The 20,045-nt window shown below is 41.7% G+C and overlaps 1 protein-coding gene across 2 annotated transcripts in view; it reads left to right on the top strand.

The window, feature by feature from the left end:
• Positions 1-20,045, top strand: part of TMTC1 (transmembrane O-mannosyltransferase targeting cadherins 1) — a 125,561-nt gene that overhangs the window by 79,146 nt on the left and 26,370 nt on the right. The window contains exons 10-12 of one of the 2 annotated variants that reach the window (XM_063308519.1): positions 2,452-2,616; positions 5,958-6,071; positions 18,484-18,627. In XM_063308519.1, coding sequence (XP_063164589.1) covers positions 2,452-2,616; positions 5,958-6,071; positions 18,484-18,627 — 423 coding nt within the window. The remainder of the gene's footprint in view (positions 1-2,451; positions 2,617-5,957; positions 6,072-18,483; positions 18,628-20,045) is intronic. The other variant, XM_063308520.1, reaches the window with a different exon arrangement.

Here is a 20,045-nt window from a genome sequence, read left to right as displayed (position 1 = left end):
ATGTTCCTGGTAATTACACAAAACTCTCATATTCTCTCCCCCAGAGTCACTTGTTTTTAAAGCTATTTAGAGACAGTGTGTCAACCTGTCAGTCATTGGGGAAATTAGATGTTCTCCTGCAGCGTTACCCATTCGGTACAAGCTGCTGGCACGGAGTGCTTCTGTCTGAGACGGCTTTCCTGCCCCAAGGCAGTGCAAGCTGGGTCTGTGGCTCCATAAGAGGGCAAGTCAGCTGCTTAGCAAGGAAAACGGCAAAAAAAGTCACAAAATGCGATCACATGACCATGGGACGCTGCAACCGGACATAAATGAGAACTGGTTGCCAAGCGCCTGAAATGTGATCATGTGCCTGCAGGGTTGTGGTGCGACATTTTGCGACATTCAGAAGTGCTTTACAGGCCATAAAGCACCCATTCCAAGGCCACTGTAACTTCAGACCGTCATTAAATGAACGGCCGTAAGTCGAGGACTATCTGTAAGTTGTTACAGATTGCAAAGACCTTTTCTTTTAGCTCCTTCTCAACCAAATACAATTTATTTTGCATTTGTGTATTGCCCAAATCAAGCTCTCTGCAGAGAAATCAAGAAGAGCCTTTTAAAAATAATTTTATTAAAAGTTTTAAAAAGGAAGATAGAAACTAATACAAACTAATATAAACTAAGAAAGAAACAAAAGAAAGAGAAATCAAAGAGAAAGCTAAAAGTGCAAGAAAGGGAAAAAAAGTAAAAGAAAACCAGATAAGAAAGAAAAAACAAAGAAGTGGCTTCCAATCTTCTTTACAGCAGTTATAAGTACAATTATAAATTTACCTTTTTCCAAAGTTACAACATGTCTGTCTTCTTTCTATAATCTATCCTGTCTAATCATCAAAACCATACATCATAAGTTCATTTTTTTTCTGTTTTCTGCAAAGAGTCCATAAGGGGTTTCCAGTAAGCAGTAAACATAGATACTGTCTTTTCTCTGATCAAAGAAGTCATTTTGGCCATCTCAGCAAGTTCCATCATCTTCCCAACCATTCCTCCATTGTGGGTATTGGCAAATCTTTCCATCTTCATACATACAATAATCTTGCTTATTTAAAAAGAGCCTTTAAAAAAATCTTTTTGATTTCATAGAAACGAAGATCTCAAGGACAAGACAGTGAGAAGGCTACGTATGACTTGGTTGATATCTGATGAATGTACTTATATAAAAAGCCAAGGAAATCTAGAGAGTAAAAGCACATTGCCTTGGGTTACTTTATATCCAGCCCAGTGTTTTTCAACCTTGGCATCCTGAGGATGTGTGGACTTCAGCTCCCAGAATTTCTTAGCCAGCAAGCTGGCTGGGGAATTTTGGGAGTTGAAGTCCACACATCTTCAAGCTGCCAAGGTTGAGGAACACTGATCTAGGCTTTAGATTTAACTGTTTACTAAATAACAAGCTGATCCTCAAGGAGGAAGAAAAACAAATTATATTTTGGCTCTGTTTGCTGCAGGGTTGATATTTTATTATGTTTGAAGACATAATACTCTTGCCAGTTTAATACTTTTTTGTTGATTCTTTAATTTTGAAAGAACAATTTAACATTCTCTAAATGTTGTGTTAATTTGCAACTGCCAGAGGTTCAGTATAATTTTTTTTAAAAAAAAGACCCTGTGAGCAGCATGGAAATGTAATTTCATTAGGTTAGGTTGACAAGATGATTTTAGATAATTATGAGTTCATTTCTCTTGATTGTTGTATACATTTCTCTTCATAAAACCAAAGCAATTTACTTAAAAAGAAATGAAACCTCCAGACCAAGGCTGTGACATTAAAAATTAAACATTTGAATACAGCAATACTAAAAGTATATCTGAGCCAGTTTGGTGCAGTGGCTAAGGCGCTGGGCTAGAAACTGGGAGACTGTGAGTCCTAGTCCCACCTTAGGCACGAAGCCAGCTGGGTGACCTTGAGCTGGTCACTTTCTCTCAGCCCTGGAAAGGCAGCAATGGCAAACCACTTCCAAAAATCCTGCCAAGAAAACTGCAGGGACTTGTCCAGGCAGTCTCTGAGAACTGGATACAATTGAACAGATTAAAAAATAAATAAAAGTATACTTAAACCATTTAACAGAAAATTACCTTGGAGCTGAACTCTGTTCCTGGTGGTTTCATGGTCATATTCATGTAGTTTTCTGGGCACCAGTATGGAAATGGTGTCATTGCCTTTTTCCAGGATCTTTCTTTGACTTCCTGTCTAGTCCACAGCACTGTGGGGTTTCCTGGTAGTCTCCCATCTAGTACTAATCAGATCTAAATCCAATTAGCTTTTTGAGATCAGCCAGAATGTTGCCATTTACCCTCTTTAAAACAAATTAGTTTACAACTGGAAAGGATCATTAAGAAGGCACCCTGATTGTTGTACTGTATCTTGTCTGTAAACTGAAGTATGACATCTTCCCTATTCCTTTTTTCCCTCCCCAGTATGGGATATTGCATCCTCTTGGTCCACGGCTTAAACAAGCTTTGCATGTGGCTAAATAAATGGGGAGTCACCGCAATGTCCTTCTCAGCTTTTCTGCTGCTTCTGTTCTCTTGGAAGACAGTGAAACAGAATGAAATCTGGTTGTCAAGAGAATCTCTTTTCAGGTAGGATGGATTCAAAAGGGCTGGTGGGTGGGAAAGGCATGTTGGCTTTGCATGAGTATTCCAATGCTGTACTATTCTGCATGTTTCTGGAACTGAAAAAAGATTGATTGTTTTGATGATGTGTAGGACAACATATATTCTGGTTACTGTATAAGCAGTCATGACAGCCAGTTTGGTACAGTGGTTAAAAGCACTAGATTAGAAATCAGGAGACCATCAGTTCTAGTCCCGCCTTAGCCACAAAGCCAGCTGGGTGACCTTGGGCCAGTCACTCTGTCTCAGCCCTAGGAAGGAGGCAGTGGCAAACCACTTCCAAACATCTTGCCAAGAAAACTGCAGGGGCCTGTCCAGGCAGTTGCCAGGAGTCAGTCCTGACTCAAAGGCACACACACACATGTGCACACACACGCACACCCTGTAGCAGGGTGATAGGAAGATAATGCATAATGCAGATCAGACATTTAAAACACTGCCTTTTAAGTCTATTGCAGCTTCTGCTTTATCCCTCATTTTTTTCCTTGAGCCAAATGACCCAACTGGGTATGTGATGACCACCCTGTCCCCCCCACATTTTGCTGTGGTTTTGTGCATAGCATAGCAAACACATTTATTTAATAAGCTGGTCATACAAATGCCTGAAAGATCAATGGCAGGAAATTTAATCAGAGGTTGCACAGCAGACAGTTGGTTATGGCAGAACACTGTGTTACTGCTAATAAAGTTCTCAGAGCAAGAAAGAAAAAAAAATAGATTTGCTGTCTCCATGATGTGGTTCTTCCATGATAAATCAGGATCTTGGCTTGTTCCTCTTCTAACAACCCAGAATAAACCAGCACTGATTCTTGGTTTAAAATCTGGGTTTGTTAAGAGAACAACAAATCAGAGATCTTGCTTCGTGGTTGTTGCCCGCTTTCAGGAGGGCATCATCAGAAGCCTCAGGAGTACATGTGGCCCCCAGAGACACTCCAAGTTTCTACCAGATTATCTTTTTTTACATGATAGAAGTGGGAAACGATTAAATGTGTGTAGGCTAATGATAATAAAAGTAATTGGTACCTTGAAGGCATGACTGTAGTTTTCTTGGCAACCGCATGGAAATGATTAACCTTTGCTTCCTTCAAGATGTTTTTTGATTTTCCAGTCTCGCCTCCAACCTTGGAAGGTCTTGGTGGTTCCCCTTCGACCTACCAAACAGGTCCAACTATACTTAATGCAATGTCTTTTCATGGCCCCACATGCTTCTTCCTGCCCTGGTCCTCCACTTTTTGCAGTGTGTCTGTCAGCACACCATTCAAAGCTATGTGTGGCTCTTATACCTCCATCCCTAATTTAATTTTTCCATTAAACAGGAGAAGCAAAATCAGGCCAATGTGCAGCATTGCTGTTGGTTGTTCATGATAACATAGAACTTTTCAAGCTTGCGATTTCAAAACTGGCCTGGCATTTCACCAGTGCCGCCTGCTGGCTGAACCACCATGACTTCTCTTACTCCTGAAATGGGAGGTTTATTAAAAGCTGGAAATGTGTACTCAGCATGGACAACCTGTGTTCTAAAAGATAAAAACTACTATTGACCTGTGGCAGTTTCATTTCAAGTGGACTGGTTTATGCAAGGCACTGCATGATAGGTTGGTCTGTGAGAAAGACCATAGCAATCTGTTAGGCAGGAAATCATATTGTTCTCAAACATAGTATATCTGTGGAGGTTTTTTTCCCTTTACTTCCTACCCTCAGCTAGTTCAATTGTTATATATTTTCTGCAGGGAAACAATATCAGCGTTTATTGGGCAAGCGTGCGTGGAAACTATGAGTTGGGCTATTGAACGAGAAATGGAAAAAACTTCTTGTTATTGTTCTCCACCTTTCCCTACATGGCTGTGTTAGGGATACTTATTATTTCCTACTTTAATTAGAAAATGATTTTCCAGGTAAATCTGACACCAGACTTCAGGCTTTCTAGGTTGATTTTTGCAGAATTCTTAGAAGTTTCCTAAGTATCAAAATTGCTTGTGTTGATTATCATGAAGAATTTACAGGGATAGCATCATCAATTTTAACTTTTAAATTTATGTCTAGGATTTTTGAGAGTTATTATACTCCTCCCTGACTGCAACTTTTGGACCAAAATCTATTAAACTTTTATTTGGTCCTCACCTCTATCTGTATGATGTTTTTAACAGCTTCCCTGTTCTTTTCAGTTTTACACGTGCTTCTTGTTGCACATTCAGAGCTGTCCCTGCTACTGAACTGAAGGAAGGCGCTTCTGAGTTTAAGAAAGCTGTGTGGGTACTCTTTGGAAAATGTTCTAGAGAGAATGAACAGAAGAATGAATAACAGAGGCCCAAGTGTTAATGAAAGTAGAAGCCCTTCTAACTTGGGGATATTTTCATTCACCCCCTTTTTGGAAAAGTTGACACCTACTTTTCTCTCATTCTTCAGAAATCTCTGTAGTTGGAGGCTCTGCAAAAGGAAACCTAAGGACAGCGGTAGAAGCACCCAAAATTCCCTCTTCCTCTCCTACATCACCACCTCACTGATTGCACTTACATCCTGCTTGTTGTCAGATAGCTCATAGCTGTTAACCTAAGGCAGCCCTTGGCTGTTCTCCATGAGACTTGGAGACCACTGTCCACTGCCACACTGATCTAATAGCTGTTCTGAGGCTGCTCTCAGTGGAGAGAAACAGTCTTCATTAAGATCATGTTATATCATCTGCAGGACCACTGAATCAACCAAGGTCACTATTGCAATAATCTTTATCAGGATTACTGGGGGAGGCTTTGTGTGTGTGTCTGTGTGTGAGAGAGGGGGTGGTATGGATGGATGGATGGAAAAGAGCTGGAAAAAACAAGGAAGGAGGAAGGAAAAGGAAATATGTTTCTCTAGCCACTGAGAACTGTGCCTGTGCCTCTACTAGATGTATACCATCCTAGCCACTTTCCCATATGGGAATACAGCTGTCCATCCTGACACTGTTGTCCATCCCTACCCCTTTGCCCCAGTGGATCTGTGTCAGAGCAGGGATCCCCTTTAGAGATAATGCTGCAAGCTTGGATTTCAATACAGAGTGTTCTCTTCACTTTATGGTGAATATGTACTGTATACAGAACATCCTTCCTCCAATTAGTATTCTCCACATGTGTTAGCACCTCAAGTCCCAGAGTTCTTAGCTAATATGGATCACCACTATACAATTCTGCATGATAGGATCTTTTCATGCATTCATTTTCGAGCAGGCTTATTTGATGCGCCTTGGGACAAAATAAAAAGGAAGTGAAAACTCAATAATGTGCAAACCAAGTAGTTCACATTGCTGTTCCTATGTGGTTTGTCTTTCATAGATCGGGAGTCCAAACTCTACCCCATAATGCCAAGGTACACTACAACTATGCCAATTTTCTGAAAGACCAAGGCCGTGATAGAGAAGCTGTCTACCACTACAAAACAGCACTCCAGTAAGTTCTCAGAAATACCCATAACATTCATTCATCCTTCTTCCATCATGGAAAAAACAGCCTGATAGCTGAGAAGATGTTGTCATTTTTTTCCCTGTTAAATTCTTTGTGGCTGGGTTATTCTCAATTTACTACACCTCCCGCAAAGTCCACATTCTTTATAATTGCTAAGAAATATCTATTTACAAATTGGTGTGTGCTTTGTAAAAGTGTTGATGAAGCATCTCCCAATTAACAGCCCTCTAAAATCTTTCGAAGCTTGACAACCCCATGGAACCATTTCCTGAGTTCTCTGATTATTAAGAACAAATTACAATACTCAGATACAACTGTTTGTTTGTTTGTTTAACAAAATGTACAACCTGTCTCAATTCTCATGGACTCTGGGCAGCAAACAACAACCACAATATAGGAGTTACAGGCAAACTACACAAAATAAGACTAATACGATCAGTTTCCTATAATTAGTTTCCTGCAACAGAGCTCACAAGCAGCCTGGGCCAAAGGCAAAATGACATAGGACTGATTTATCGAGCATGCAGAATGCAAGGTGATTTGGGGCTGCATATATCTCAAGGGATCTTCTCGTACAGAGAGAATTCCATAAAGTGGGGGCTACCACTGAGAAGTCCTGTAACTTTGTCCACAGTCAGTGAACTTCACGAGGAAGGGGGATCTCAACAGACCCTCTCTGGATAACCAGGTTGGACAAGCAGATTCAGTTCTGGCAAAGTGCCCCCTGGAGTATCCTGGTACTGAACCATGTAGATTTTTAACAAGCAGTACTTTGAATTGGCCCCAGAAACCTAATGGAAAGAGACATTAAGATTGGTGTTAGGCTACATTGTCCCACCAGCAATCTTGCCAGTGCATTTTGTACCAGCTGGAGTTTCTGGATCATCTCCAAAGGCAGCCCCACGTAGAGTGTATTACAGTAGTTCAGCTGACTTGTGATCAAGGGTAAATGGTCCAGATATACATTTTATATATTTATTTATTTTCTGTCCTGCCTTTATTATTTTTTTAATAAATAACTCAAGGCAGGGAACATACCCGTTACTCCTTCCTCCTCCTATTTTCCCCACAACAGCAACCCTGTGAGGTGAATTGAGCTGACTGGCCCAAGGTCACCTAGCCGGCTTTCATGCCCAAGGTGGGACTAGAACTCTCAGACTCCTGGTTTCTAGCCCGTTGCCTTAACCACTGTACCATAACTGCCCACTAGCTAAAGCTTGGCAGAAGCCCCTCCAACCATAACCTCTATCTGCTGCTTGAGGAGGAGAGTTCAGGAGGACATCCAAGTCTTGAACTACCTCCTCCAGGGGAAGTGCAACTATGTTGACAGTAACTTAATAGGTTATTATTGGGTTGAGTTATTGTTATTATTGGGTTGCTTGTTTTGCTCCACCCAGAGCCTTTGAGCCTCCAGGCACCATAGCACTAAGAAGAAACAGCCCTAGTGCAAAAATGTACATAAATTGATACAGATGAATATTTCTTTTAAATTAGCCAGTTGATAAATTAATTCCCAGACACTTCCGCTTTCTGGGATGGAGTTCATACATTCCTTTGGAGAGTGCTTATGATAAATGCAGTGCCTTGTCAAAACCTCCATGCTTATTGTCGAAGCATTTCAAGTTTACAACCATACTGGTAAGAGGATGTTTATGTCTAACTGTAGCATTTTGGCAAGGCTTTGCAGTTCTGCTTCTATAAATACATAGATAATGCTATCAATATGCATAATCACTACCAGTAGGCATTTTTATATTTCTTTGCAGAATGCTTTGTAGGCAAACAAAATATGTGAACATTTTGTGTTGGAAACTGAAAACTAACATCAGCAGAAAAGAGACCGAGAAAGAGAAGAGGGGGAAACCCTTTTCTTTAGCCCCCTACTCAAAGTTGGCTCAAAATAATTTTCCAACCCTAAGAGATGCAGATCTCTTTCACACATTGCGACAAGCCATAATGTAATTTGATTTTGGAGTGGTGGATTGTTTTAATACAGCTATTGCGGATTTGTAAACCATAATTTATGGCTTAGTGTAGATGAACCCACTTGTGATTCATATAGTAATCTCTGTGTAAGGAAATCAGTGATTAACAACAGAGGGTGGAAGCCCAACCACAGAATCTCTGCCTTTTCTCTTGTAGGGAGAAAAACATCTTGAAAAGATTTGACCAACTTGCTCTCTGAGGTTTCTGGCAGAGCTTATTGTGCACACAGAGTGGGCCATCCCTCACCTGCTTTTTCAGCCACCTTTGGGTTACTTGGCTTTTCAGCTTTCCAAAATGCCAAAGTTTTAAACGTTAACAAAAAGGGAAATGTGGGAAGGACTCATGTGGATTGAATTTGATTAATGCAAATTGAATTTAAATAAAACTACAGGAAATTTAGTCTTGCCCTGCTTCACTGATTTTAGAGTGAGGCCCCTGGCATGGAATGGGTAGCCACTGCCTTCCCTTGGGGCATTAAGCAGAATGGAACCAATTTGGAAGATAGACTGTAACCGAGGGCAAGGGCTGCATAATTGTGTTTGCCACATGTTTCCCTTCTGACCAGTTCCTTGTAGCTCTTCTTCCTTTTGCATTATAAGCTCCTGGGGACACAACAGACTCAGAGCTGGCCGTACATTATAATATCAGAAGGAGGTGGCCATTTCCGGCAGTTGACCTCAGGTAGCTTGATCCATTGTGGCATTTATTTTTGTATTTTTACTGACTAGAAAGCAGAGAGGTGCATATCAGGATGTTCTGCCTTCAGTCTCCAGGTAGACCTCGCTTAATGACTGCCCTGTTTAGCAACCATTCAAAGTTATGACAGTGCTGAAAAAGTAACTTTACGACCAGTCCTCACATTTATGATCGTCACAGCATCCCCAGTTATTTGAATGACATTTGGGCAACCAGCAGTCATTTACGACTGTCACAGCGTCCTGTGGTCAAGTGATCACCATTTGCGTGCTTCACAGCTGGCTTGTGACAAGCAGAGTCAATGGAGAACCCAGCAGTAAAATTGCAAGTCATGGTCACATCATGTCTCCTTAATGACTGCATGTGATCCACTTAATGACCAAAGGGGAAATGAGGCCGTAAGCCCATTGCGGTCATCTGATTTTCCACTTAGCAACCATGATGCTTAGTGACGGAGTTGCCGGTCCCAGTTGTGGTTGCTAAGCAAGGACTACCTGCAATCTGATTAGTCTCTTGGAACTTTGCATCTGTGCCTTAGGGTGCGGAGGGCATTGTTTGTTTTGACTCCATATTTTGATAAGGAACCTTATAGATGCAGAGATGGCCCAGTGGAGTCAAAAATAATAACGGAGAGGCAGCTGGCAGGTTTTCTTGATTGAACTCTTGCCGCTGCAGAATACGTTCTCTCTATTATCTCATGACAGGAAGAGGCACCCCTCTTTCACTGGCACTTAAGTGCAGCCAATTTGTTTGAGAATTAGGCTAAGCACCCAGTAATTGCTGTCAGAGACTTTCTCCTCCATCTCCCTCCCCGCCCCTTGCCAAACCCAGTAAGCACCAAGTTGCTGGGAAGAGCTTTAATTATAAAGGAGGCTGTTTTTAGGATTGATTTGCTAGGAGGGTTAATTAAGCCTCATTAGGTATACAGACTACAGCAGCCCTGTAAGCACTGTTGCACTTACGAAGGGCCAGCAGTGAATCTTCCGAAGTTGCTGCTAGGTACACTAAGGGATGTGTGGTTGCTTGGCAACTTGAAATTAAGCTGTGATCCTCTCCTCTCATCTGTCACCTTTTCAACTCCAGCAACTAAGTTAGGTGGGTGAAAATAAACAGGGTTTCATGTTAGGGCATTGCTCTTCTTGCTGCTAAAATAATTTCGGAGCTAGGAGGGAGATGGGTGGCCTGTTTGATAATAAGCAACGAAGTGCCATAAGGTTTCTTAGAAAATGGAAATGGAGGATAGTTAGAGCCAGTGCTTTGCTTGGAAATGAGCACGCTGTTGTACCCAGAAAAAAAGACAAGGACAAGCGAGGGTGCTAGGAGGTGTCTTGCAGGACAGGAGGCTGGAGAAAGCGGCAAACAACTTTCCGGGGCTTTGCAAGTGGTGGCGTCCCTCAGAGTAGCCATTTTGTGAGTTGGGAAGCCCTCCCTCTGGCTATTTTATTGGAACACCATGACGTGTCCTTCAAATTCCAAATGCATCTCCCAGCCTTGAAAGACTGAGGATCTCTGGCCTGCATATCTTCCATGGTGACTGGCACAGAAATGAATTCAGGAAATAAAATGGCAGGTTGAGAGAAAAATGAAAATGGGACATTCTGGTAAGTCAGTGGTTTGTGACTGGTTATGTTCCCCCCAGTAGAACTTTTGTGAATAGTGAACCCCACCCCTACTAGATATTTTCCATGCATGCCCCTGACAGGTTTTTAAAACTGCATCTCTGCTCAGCAGCACAGAAAAATTAGTAACACCTAACTATGCTACAGGACAGTTTTTCAAACTTGGCAACATTAAGATGTGTGGACTTCAACTGGCTGGGGAATTCTAGCAGTTGAAGTCCACACTTTTTAAAGTTGCCAAGTTTTCAAAAACCCTGCTATAGGTCAATTCTGTGTGGGAGGAGGGGCAGGGAGGTAAGTGATCTTAGTAATGAAATAACATAGAGGTAAGAACACTTGATATCCAGAGTGTAACACTCTGTGAACAATAAAGAAGAAGCTGAGATTGACATGTACATTACTAACATGCATTTTTTCTGACCCACCACTTGCTTTTTCCTGGGTTTGAATGGACAAAAATTCACATGACAAATAGGAAAAGGTGCAGTTCTTTTATAGAAACCAAGGCTTGTCATTGGTTTAAAATTCCAGTTTTACAAATCCAGAGTGGTGGCTACTACAGATATGGACAGCTCTTAGAGAAGGTTTAGGTAAGTTTTCAGCTACAAGTGAATGAGTAGCCCAGGGCTGGCCAAGAGGCAATGTCGGATGGCACCACATAGATCTTGTTACCTCTTTCCTGTAGCCTAGCATATTGTGCCAACACAGTCGATGTGCTTTGGCTCCTATGTGCATAATGATACCCAATTATACATCTCCATCCTGGGCGAAGTAAGTGATGCTGTGACTGCCCTCTCTTGGTACCTGGGGGCTGTAGGGGTCTGGATGGGGAACAGGCTTCAGCTAAACCCTGGTAAGACGGAGTGGCTGTGGATTAATGGCTCTTCCGTATCCAGGACTTTATCATCTTTGGTTCTGGATGGGGTTGCACTGCCCCAGACAGACCCGGTGCATAATCTGAGGGTCCTCCTGGACTCATGGCTCCTGCTCAAAGAGCAGGTGGCAGCCATGGCCAGGAGAGCCTTTGCGCAGCTTCATGTTGTGTACCAGTTATGCCCTTTCCTGAATCGGGAGGCCCTTCAAACAGGCACTCATGCCCTTGTTATCTCCCACATAGACTATTGCAATGTGCTCTACATGGGGCTACCCTTGAAGAGTATCCGGAAGCTACAGCTGGTCCAGAATACAGCCGCACAGGCTATCTTTGGTGCCCCTAGAAGGGCACATGTAACACCTTTGCTGCGCGAGTTGCACTGGGTCCAATTCAAGGTGTTGGTTATCACCTTTAAAGCCCTACATGGCATGGGGCCAGGCTACCTGAGGGACTGCCTCTTCCCCATATCATCGACCCGTCCCACCCGATCATGCAGAGAGGGCATGTTGTGGACCCCATCTGTGAGAGAATTTCATTTGGCAGGGTCCAGGAAGTGGGCCTTCTCTGCAGTAGCCCCCACCCTGTGGAACATGTTGCCCCCAGACGTGAGGTTAGCCCCATCACTCCTGGCCTTCCAGAGGAGCCTGAAGACCTGGCTCTGCCGCCTCGCTTGGGGCAGAGAAGGGAGTAGCTCCGCTTGGGGATGGCTGTAACCTTAGAGCGCCCCTCCCATGTATGGACTGTATTAGACCCTCCTGCCGCTTGGATTTTATTCTCATTCTCATTTTTATTTTTATATTTATCTATTAAGAGTAATTATATATTTATATAGTGTATTTATATTTTATGCTCATCATCTTAATTGATTATTTTATTGTAAACCACCCAGAGTTCCTCTGATGGGAGGAGAATGGGTGGGGACAAATTTAATAAATAAATAAAATAACTTCAGTTTTGGCAGGAGTTTTATGCAACTTAAGAGAGATAGAAGGAAAGATGTCAATAAAAGATTTATTTTAAAAGTAAAGTCTCCCTTGATCTGAGCATGACTCCTGGGGCTTCCATGTTCATATCCATGTCATTTACTTGAAAGCAATATCAAAATATATCAAATATTATTACTTGCTTCTCAGTCTCTAGTCTATGACCCTGGGATTTCTACTGGTCTCCCATCCAAGATTAACAAAGTCTGATCTTGCTAGGATTTTTCAAGATCAACCAAGGTCAGTTACCACTTTCTGCAACAGCATAGTTTGAGGTATATCCCAAGCAACATGATGTGCATACCAGTATTCCTCTAGAATTATAATGTAGAAATCCTGCCTTTAAAAAATCACAGCAAGAATCTACAAGTTCAGAGAAGAAAAAGCTCTTGCTCAGCAGTGGCTCTCAAGCAGGGTGTTTCCAAAGGAAGAAGGTGGGTCCAAAAAGCAGTGATAGCCCTGCATTGATGCCTATATCAGCCCGCTTGTAACTTGCGGAGAGAGAGCCCAGTCATTTCCACAGTCAGAAGCCACAGGGGAGGCGGTCATAAGCGATGTAAAATAAACTTCTCTGTTTTTCTGGGCAGAAAGTCTTTTCTTTGTGCCAAGCACAGATGGAGGACATTAACCTTACCTTGAAAGGGTCATTCTTTTGGGGAATGCAAACTGAGCAGTGTCTAAACCAGAGTTCATGAGCGATTGATATTCTGGAATGGTGATAATGTTTAAAAACCTTTAAGCATACTTGCAGCAAAGCAATAAAGATAAATGGCTACAATAGAGATCTTTGGGAGCGTTCCAGGCATGCTGGAGCCGGGAAAAAAAGTCATGCTGCTTGGCAGAACCGTTTTTAGGGAAATCGAAAGGAAAATAAGAAGATGGATGTTGCAAGAGATGGGAGGTTATTGAGAGCAGAAGTTTATCTCCGGAGGTTAATTTTAAAATACTAGCCATTAGAGCAGGATTGCGTTTTCACGAGATATCTAGCTGCAAGGAGTATCAAAGAATGTTAATCTTGCAAGAAATAAAGTACAGCTTATTACTGCTGCATGGGCGTATTAATATGTGGGAGCTACAGCAGGAATATTGGAATATTTAGTTTCTGGTACTGTGCTAAATGTTTAATGGACTATTGGAGGCTGTCTTATTAAAATGTACATGTGCTTGCTCCTTCCTCTCTTTGAAGGGCAGGGCTGCTAGTCAGTAAAACTTCTTTTGCTGTCTGTTGCTTGCCACTGCAACGTTCTGTGTATTTTCAATTCTGTGATACATGACAGAACCTAGTCAGATCTGGCTCACGTTACCAGCCGTTTACACTCTGCCTGTGTAGCCATCCACATCCTAGCTATGTAGTAAACTAAAGAGCCAATTCTCCCTGGAGTTTTTCTGCAGCCACTAGGATGCTGTGTCAGGAACATTCACAGCCAACATTCAGTCCAGAAATGAGCAAGAGCTGCAGTATCTTAATAGATACAACAACAACAGTGAAAAAATTCTAGGAGGTAAGCAGTTCCATAAGCTTTTGAGATAGATCATTAATGAGCTCCTTAGGGCAGGCCTGCTATTTGGGTCTGGAGAATCTTGAGATGAATGGATCATCACGACAAACAATGTCCCACCCTCTTTCTTCTTGTTTCTTTCCTTCTTTTCATACATATATTCATAGAGTGGGTTCTTACATTGTAATATTTATCATCCATAGTTTACAAACCATAGGTGAATGGTTTCACATAACACAGTAAGCCAAGTCTATTCACTTTACGCTTAACATGAGGCATAAATCCTGACATAGATGGGGTTCACCCATCATGTTGTTTATTCGTTTAGTTGCTTCGTGACTCTTCGTGACTTCATGGACCAGCCCACGCCAGAGCTTCCTGTCGGTCGTCAACACCCCCAGCTCCCCCAGGGACAAGTCTGTCATACTCAACTGTATTATGATTTATTTACTTTGGGCCTAGGAATTGTGAAAACCCAGCCATTGCAGTATGCAAACTAGGTTGTAGCCTAATGTTTTGCTTCATTCAATTATGATTTATTTAATAAACTATGGTTAAGCAAACTATGGCTTAATATGTTGGGCGAACCTGACATAATATACTTATCTTCAGATTGCTTGATGCCACTGCACTATGTGCTCTACTTAGTTAGAACATAAAATAGTATGGGGCAGCCCCCTGCTTTTTGTCCACAGTCTTCAGCTATACTAATTTAAGAATCCTTTCAGTGTGGAGGCAGGGTTGCAATCTTCAAGCACAATCAAGCTGAATTGTCTGCACCAAATCTTAGATTACCTCCCACAATTTAGCTCGGGATCATTTGAATTTCTTGCTTGTCTTGGTTCTTTATCAGCACAAGATTCCCATTTTCCCACCCTTGCAAAATGCTCAACCAATGATCTTTTTGACCATACATCCCATTAACTGATACACTGAAATGGATCTTCACCCTGTCCTATTTCTGCCAAAGTGTTTGTACTTTGCTGAAGTGATAGGACGTAGGAATCCCATAAGGTACGGTTTCTGGAATAAAAAGCAGAAAATATTTCTTCTTGTTGACTGGCCATGCGAGATGGGGGTCAAGGAGAAAAATTGTGACTTTAGTTACAGTTATTAAAGAACATACCATTTCATATCAGACTGTGCCTTCTCATATTTTAAAGTAACACCCAGGCAACTATGGTGGGAAATCAAGTTTCCTGATGATTGCTTATGAACTTATTTTTATGTAAAACATACAGTGTGTTCCTTTAAATTTCATTAAACTGCACTCCTGCTATACATCGTTCATGTCTCCCCTGGTTTTTGCAACATTAAATGGGGGGAAAATTCATGCTTTTTACATAAAGCAAAGAGGTGTCTTGTTCTTGGCCTTCCCTTCCAGTGGCAATGCTTTTCTAAAATGAACTCTGGGGATATTTGTCATGAGAGTGTAGTGTTTGTTAATCATTGACATGTACATGGGGAGAGAGCAACGTGATGAGAAGCCACGAAAAAGGCTGGTCTCTGTTTGCAACACATGTCTTTGTATGAAACCTCCACCGAGATAGTGTCACTTTTATTTTTAGTATCAGGTGACAGGCCATGTTTCTTTTCAGAGATGATTCAGTGAATCCTTCCACTGTCTATGCCAGTGGCTGGCTGGGGAATTCTGGGAGTTGAAGTCCACACAGCTTGAAGTGGCCAACGTTGAGAAACACTGTCTATGCAGATTCTAGATTTTTATAGAATTGCAATGCCTAGAGGCTGAATTATATTTCAGCATAATGTAACCTGGTATAATCTGACTCCAACATTCCACACAGAGTGGACACTATAAACACAGCCATTTTGGCAAAGTGAGATGTTAAAATTGTGGTCCTCTCCTTCACGGACCAAGCCTGGGAACATACAGCCCCTGTTGATCACCGCTGCTAACTCCTGAAATTCTCTTGCCCTGGTCTCCCTCCTTATATTTATAACTTAAAAAAAATACTGTACAGCTCATCATGGGGAAATATACAGATCAACAGAAGATGCAGTGTCTGATTCCAGGCGTGTTAGCTAAAAAGATAGAGCCCAAAATACAAAGGGGCGGAGATGTTACCTGAATAGCCTCTCCTTTTTGCTAGCTGAAGCAGAAGCATAAAAGCCGTCTGTTGGTAACAGGCAAGTTCTGGACTAATGCTGTGATCTAGCCTTGGTTTCTCTCTGAATCTCTTGTCTAGCTAAGTATCTTGGGGGTGAGATTTGGCTGAGGACTACACTGAGGCTAAAGGCTAAATGATCTCTTTGTGCCCCCCTACAAGAACATTTATTCCGTGGGGCTTGGGAGGGATGGCAGGTAGCACATATGTGGCCTTTAGCAAGAGGGCAGCAATCCCCGTAAATTCCTTCTGTGGCAGGGCTGGACCTCTTCCATTTGCAATGTTGTGCCTGAGTTGTTGGGACCTGTTAAACCTTTCTGTAACAGCTTAGTCATTCACTCAGTTTGATTTACTTTCTGATTTCTACCAGTTTCAGATAGCGCCTTCAAACCTAGTGGCTTGAACAGCCGCTAAAACCAATGACCTTGTAAATGTCCCTTTTGGACTTTGGTCTCAGCATAAAATCTGGGCTTTAATTCCTGTAGACCTTGGCTTCGCCGATTTCACAGCCATTTCTGTCTATCATTTTAAGTGGTTTCCCGTAAACTGACATGCTTAGTGGAAGACAGATTGTAGCCCTGGGAAACAAAGTTCCCCTTCCTTTTCTCTCACTGTGTCTTTAGTTGATTATTGAACTGTCTTGGTGTCACCAGAATAACTGAGGCATCCAGTGAGGCTCAAGAATACTTGTAAAAATGTAAGTGTCTCAAAAGAAAAGGTTGGTTATAGTACTCTATAAATTGAAATCCATTTCTGCCTTCTTCCTTTTGTGTTGAAACTATAATTCATCAGTCTTTTGAATTTTTTTTTAAAAAACCTGATTTTATTATATAATAGCTGAAGTCTTCTTACAAGCAAGTTGGGTCCTGCCAGTTTTGTTGACAGCAGTGCAACCACGGCTTGTCACTGCTTTCTTTGAGTATAGTTTGCAGCTCTGGTATTTCCAGGAGATCTTCCATCCAAGAAGTTAACCATGCCTGACTCTGCTTAGCTTCCAAGATCAAATAGGTGTTTCCACTTCCTGAAGACTTTGTTATACACTCCCAAGGAATCAGGATAACCTAATACAGGATACCTCATTTTATTGTGCTTTGTTTTATTGTGCTTCACAGATCATTGTGTTTTTTTTACGAATTGAAGTTTTGTATCTGATGCCTATCTGTCTATCAGATGATGATTAGCATTCTTTTAGCAATAAAGTATTTTTTAATTAAGGTATGTACATTTTTTAAAGCATGATGCTACTGCACACTTAATTGACTACAGTATATTGTAAACATAACTCTTATATGCACTGGCAAACCAAAAAATTTGTGTGACTCTCTTTATTGCAATAGTCGCTTTATTGAGGTGGTCTGGAACTGAACCCGCAATATCTCCAAGGTATACTTGTAATATTTCTGGGGAGTGGAAAGGGGCCAGTAATTTTTCAAGGCCAAGCTACCTAAATGAATTCTGACAACTGAAGAGGCACTGTTGAAGGAGTCTTCTGAATAATTTATTTGGTCTTAAGAAAACATCCAGCTTCTTTTTTGAACAAAAATCAAAGCGGAACTTGATTTAAAGTATTATTTCCATTCTCTCTCTCTCTCCCCCACCCCCATCCCCTTATGCAGTTTGAATTGAGCTGCTTCAGGTCTTTTGCTATAATTATGAAGGAAAGGCTATCCTTTGTAAAAGTGCCTAGTATTTTGAAAAGATGGGAACATCGATTTTTTAAAAAATAGAATCTGGCGACCCTAGTGAGAGTTTAATGAAATTCAGTTTTCTTTCATAAATAATGCAGCACTTGGCGCTTGATTAGGTGAAGCGAGGAAGACTTGGCAGTTAATGAGATGCATAGCAAAAGAGATACTGCTTGCAGATGGTTGCCATTTCCAATGACATATATACTTGTGTGTTTGAGCCTACGCATGGGCTTTGTAAGAAAGACTCCAAATTGGAAGGCTGTATTTTATTAAAAAGACAAACAGAAAACCATAGGATTAAATGCAAGCAGATTTTTTGGTCTTTTTTTCAAATGCTGATATTGTTTACTGGAACAAAGACTGCACTCTGCACTTCGACTGAGATGTAAGATTACTTTGAACGCTCTCCACCCCCAACACACATACTGTATGTAAAAAGGTGAAGTGGAACAGGAAAAGTGCTCAGCACATCCCCCTGGGAAGCTCCAGTCACAGGGAAAGTGGGGCAGGATGGGGAGTAGAAATCCATTTTTGCCTCTGGAAAACTTTCCCTCTTTGGCTTCAGATGCCAAAGAGCTTTCCCTCTTTGACTTTGGGGTACAGTCCAAACAAAGGGGGCTGAGCTTTTGCATGTTCTGCTCCCCAACACAGAATTCTCCCTGCCAGACCTCCAAAGGAAGGTAGCGTTCTGTGGATGTGTGTTTTTCACCCACAGGCCATGGGTCAGCCCCACTGATTGCTGAAGGCCCTCAGGCAATGGGCTTGGTGCTGCTCCTTGGAGGTCCTGAGTCTCTTTATGAAAAACAAAATAAAGGAATTAAACCTTGCCATAAGAAAGGCTTCAGGTCTTATAAGAACCGAGGAATGTGAAATAGTTTGGATTTTTTGTATTCAGTAAGATGATCTGATTCCTTTTTGTTTCACAGGTTGTATCCACGTCATGCAAGTGCCCTCAACAACCTTGGGACGTTGACCAAAGAGCTGGCACAGGCAAAGGAATACTACAGTAAAGCTCTCCAGCTGAACCCACAGCACAATAGAGCCCTCTTCAATCTTGGAAATTTGCTCAAGTAGGTTTATGGGCTCCTTCAAGTATTATAGGATCAAAATTGAGATATAGCTATATCTCTATATATTTTTGCTGCTTTCAAGCCAGTCTTGACTCCTGGTGGCTGCCTAGACAAGTCCCCAGTTTTCCTGGCAAGATTTCAGAAGTGGTTTGCCCTTGCCTTCTTCCTAGGCCTGAGAGAGAGGGACTGGCCTGAAGTCTCTCAGATGGCTTCATGCTAAGGCAGGACTAGAACTCACAGTCTCCTGGTTTCTAGCCTGGCACATTTAACCACTACCCCAAACTGGTGTGTGTGTGTGTGTGTTTGTGTGTGTGCATGTGTGTGTATCTGTATGCAGGTATATACTCTATGCTGTATATAATCTACCACACTGGTCTAGTACAGGAAATTTTCAACTTCCCAGCTTATGTTGGAAAGAGAATGACTGGACATCACCCAGCTGGTTTTCAAGGCTGAGGGATTACTAGAACCCTCATCCAGCATTTAACCACTAGGCTATATTGGTTCTGAGGTCGGGGGAGGAGAGAGAGAGAGAGAGCCAATCCAACACAGGTCTAACTGGGCAACTGTTTAGCTTTTTGCTTTGGAAGATGCAGAGACTAAATCCTTCCCTGGTCTCTTCCATTGCTTCAGAGTATCTTGCTTGGGTTTTTGACTTAGTGTTATGTGTATCTACCTGTTATGGCTTAGTATGAACACAACCAATTAGATATTTGGGGCATTGCAGTAAACCATTTTTCATTGTGATGGGTATGAGCCACAAATTATTATTTGATTGAAACAAGTCAACCTAAATTATGGATTATGAGACTGGCTTGTTTCAACAAACCATTGTTAAGATTAATCTCAGTCTAGGGCTTAGCTGTGATGCTAAACTGCAATTAATCAAGAATTAAAGTGAAAGTGAAATCTCCTTGTTGCCATGCCAATGGGAAAGAGTGTGCAAGGCTCACTAAAGCTTGTTCCAGTTAGGATAAACTGGCTTGAACTTTCTTGTAACATCAAACCTGGCCTAGTGTTTGAATTAACTACAGAAGTATGAGAAAAGAGTTATGCAAGAGTGTAATTATAATGGTTCTCTGGTACTTATGGTAAAGCATTTTATTATGTTTTAATGTTCTGTCCAATACACACACACACACACACACACGTATAGGTTACACACACATGCACACACACCCAGTTAAATCTCTGGGGGATGGGAGATAACCCAGTGCTGTTTCCCGTGAAAGCACTGCTAGATAACAGCAGCTTTATGCAGCTACCTCTTATCCATCTATTTTCTCATTGCTATTGATGGCACCGTGTTCTGTTTTTCTAAGTAATAAATCATCCTTGATATATCGTCTTTAATAATAGATTGGTGTAATAGAGCTGTATCATCTAAACCCCAATAACTGTTGTTATTAATCATGCCC

The sequence above is a fragment of the Candoia aspera genome, chromosome 7 (genome assembly GCF_035149785.1).
Source record: "Candoia aspera isolate rCanAsp1 chromosome 7, rCanAsp1.hap2, whole genome shotgun sequence".
NCBI lineage: Eukaryota > Metazoa > Chordata > Lepidosauria > Squamata > Boidae > Candoia > Candoia aspera.
This window is presented reverse-complemented; position numbering and strand designations above follow the sequence as displayed.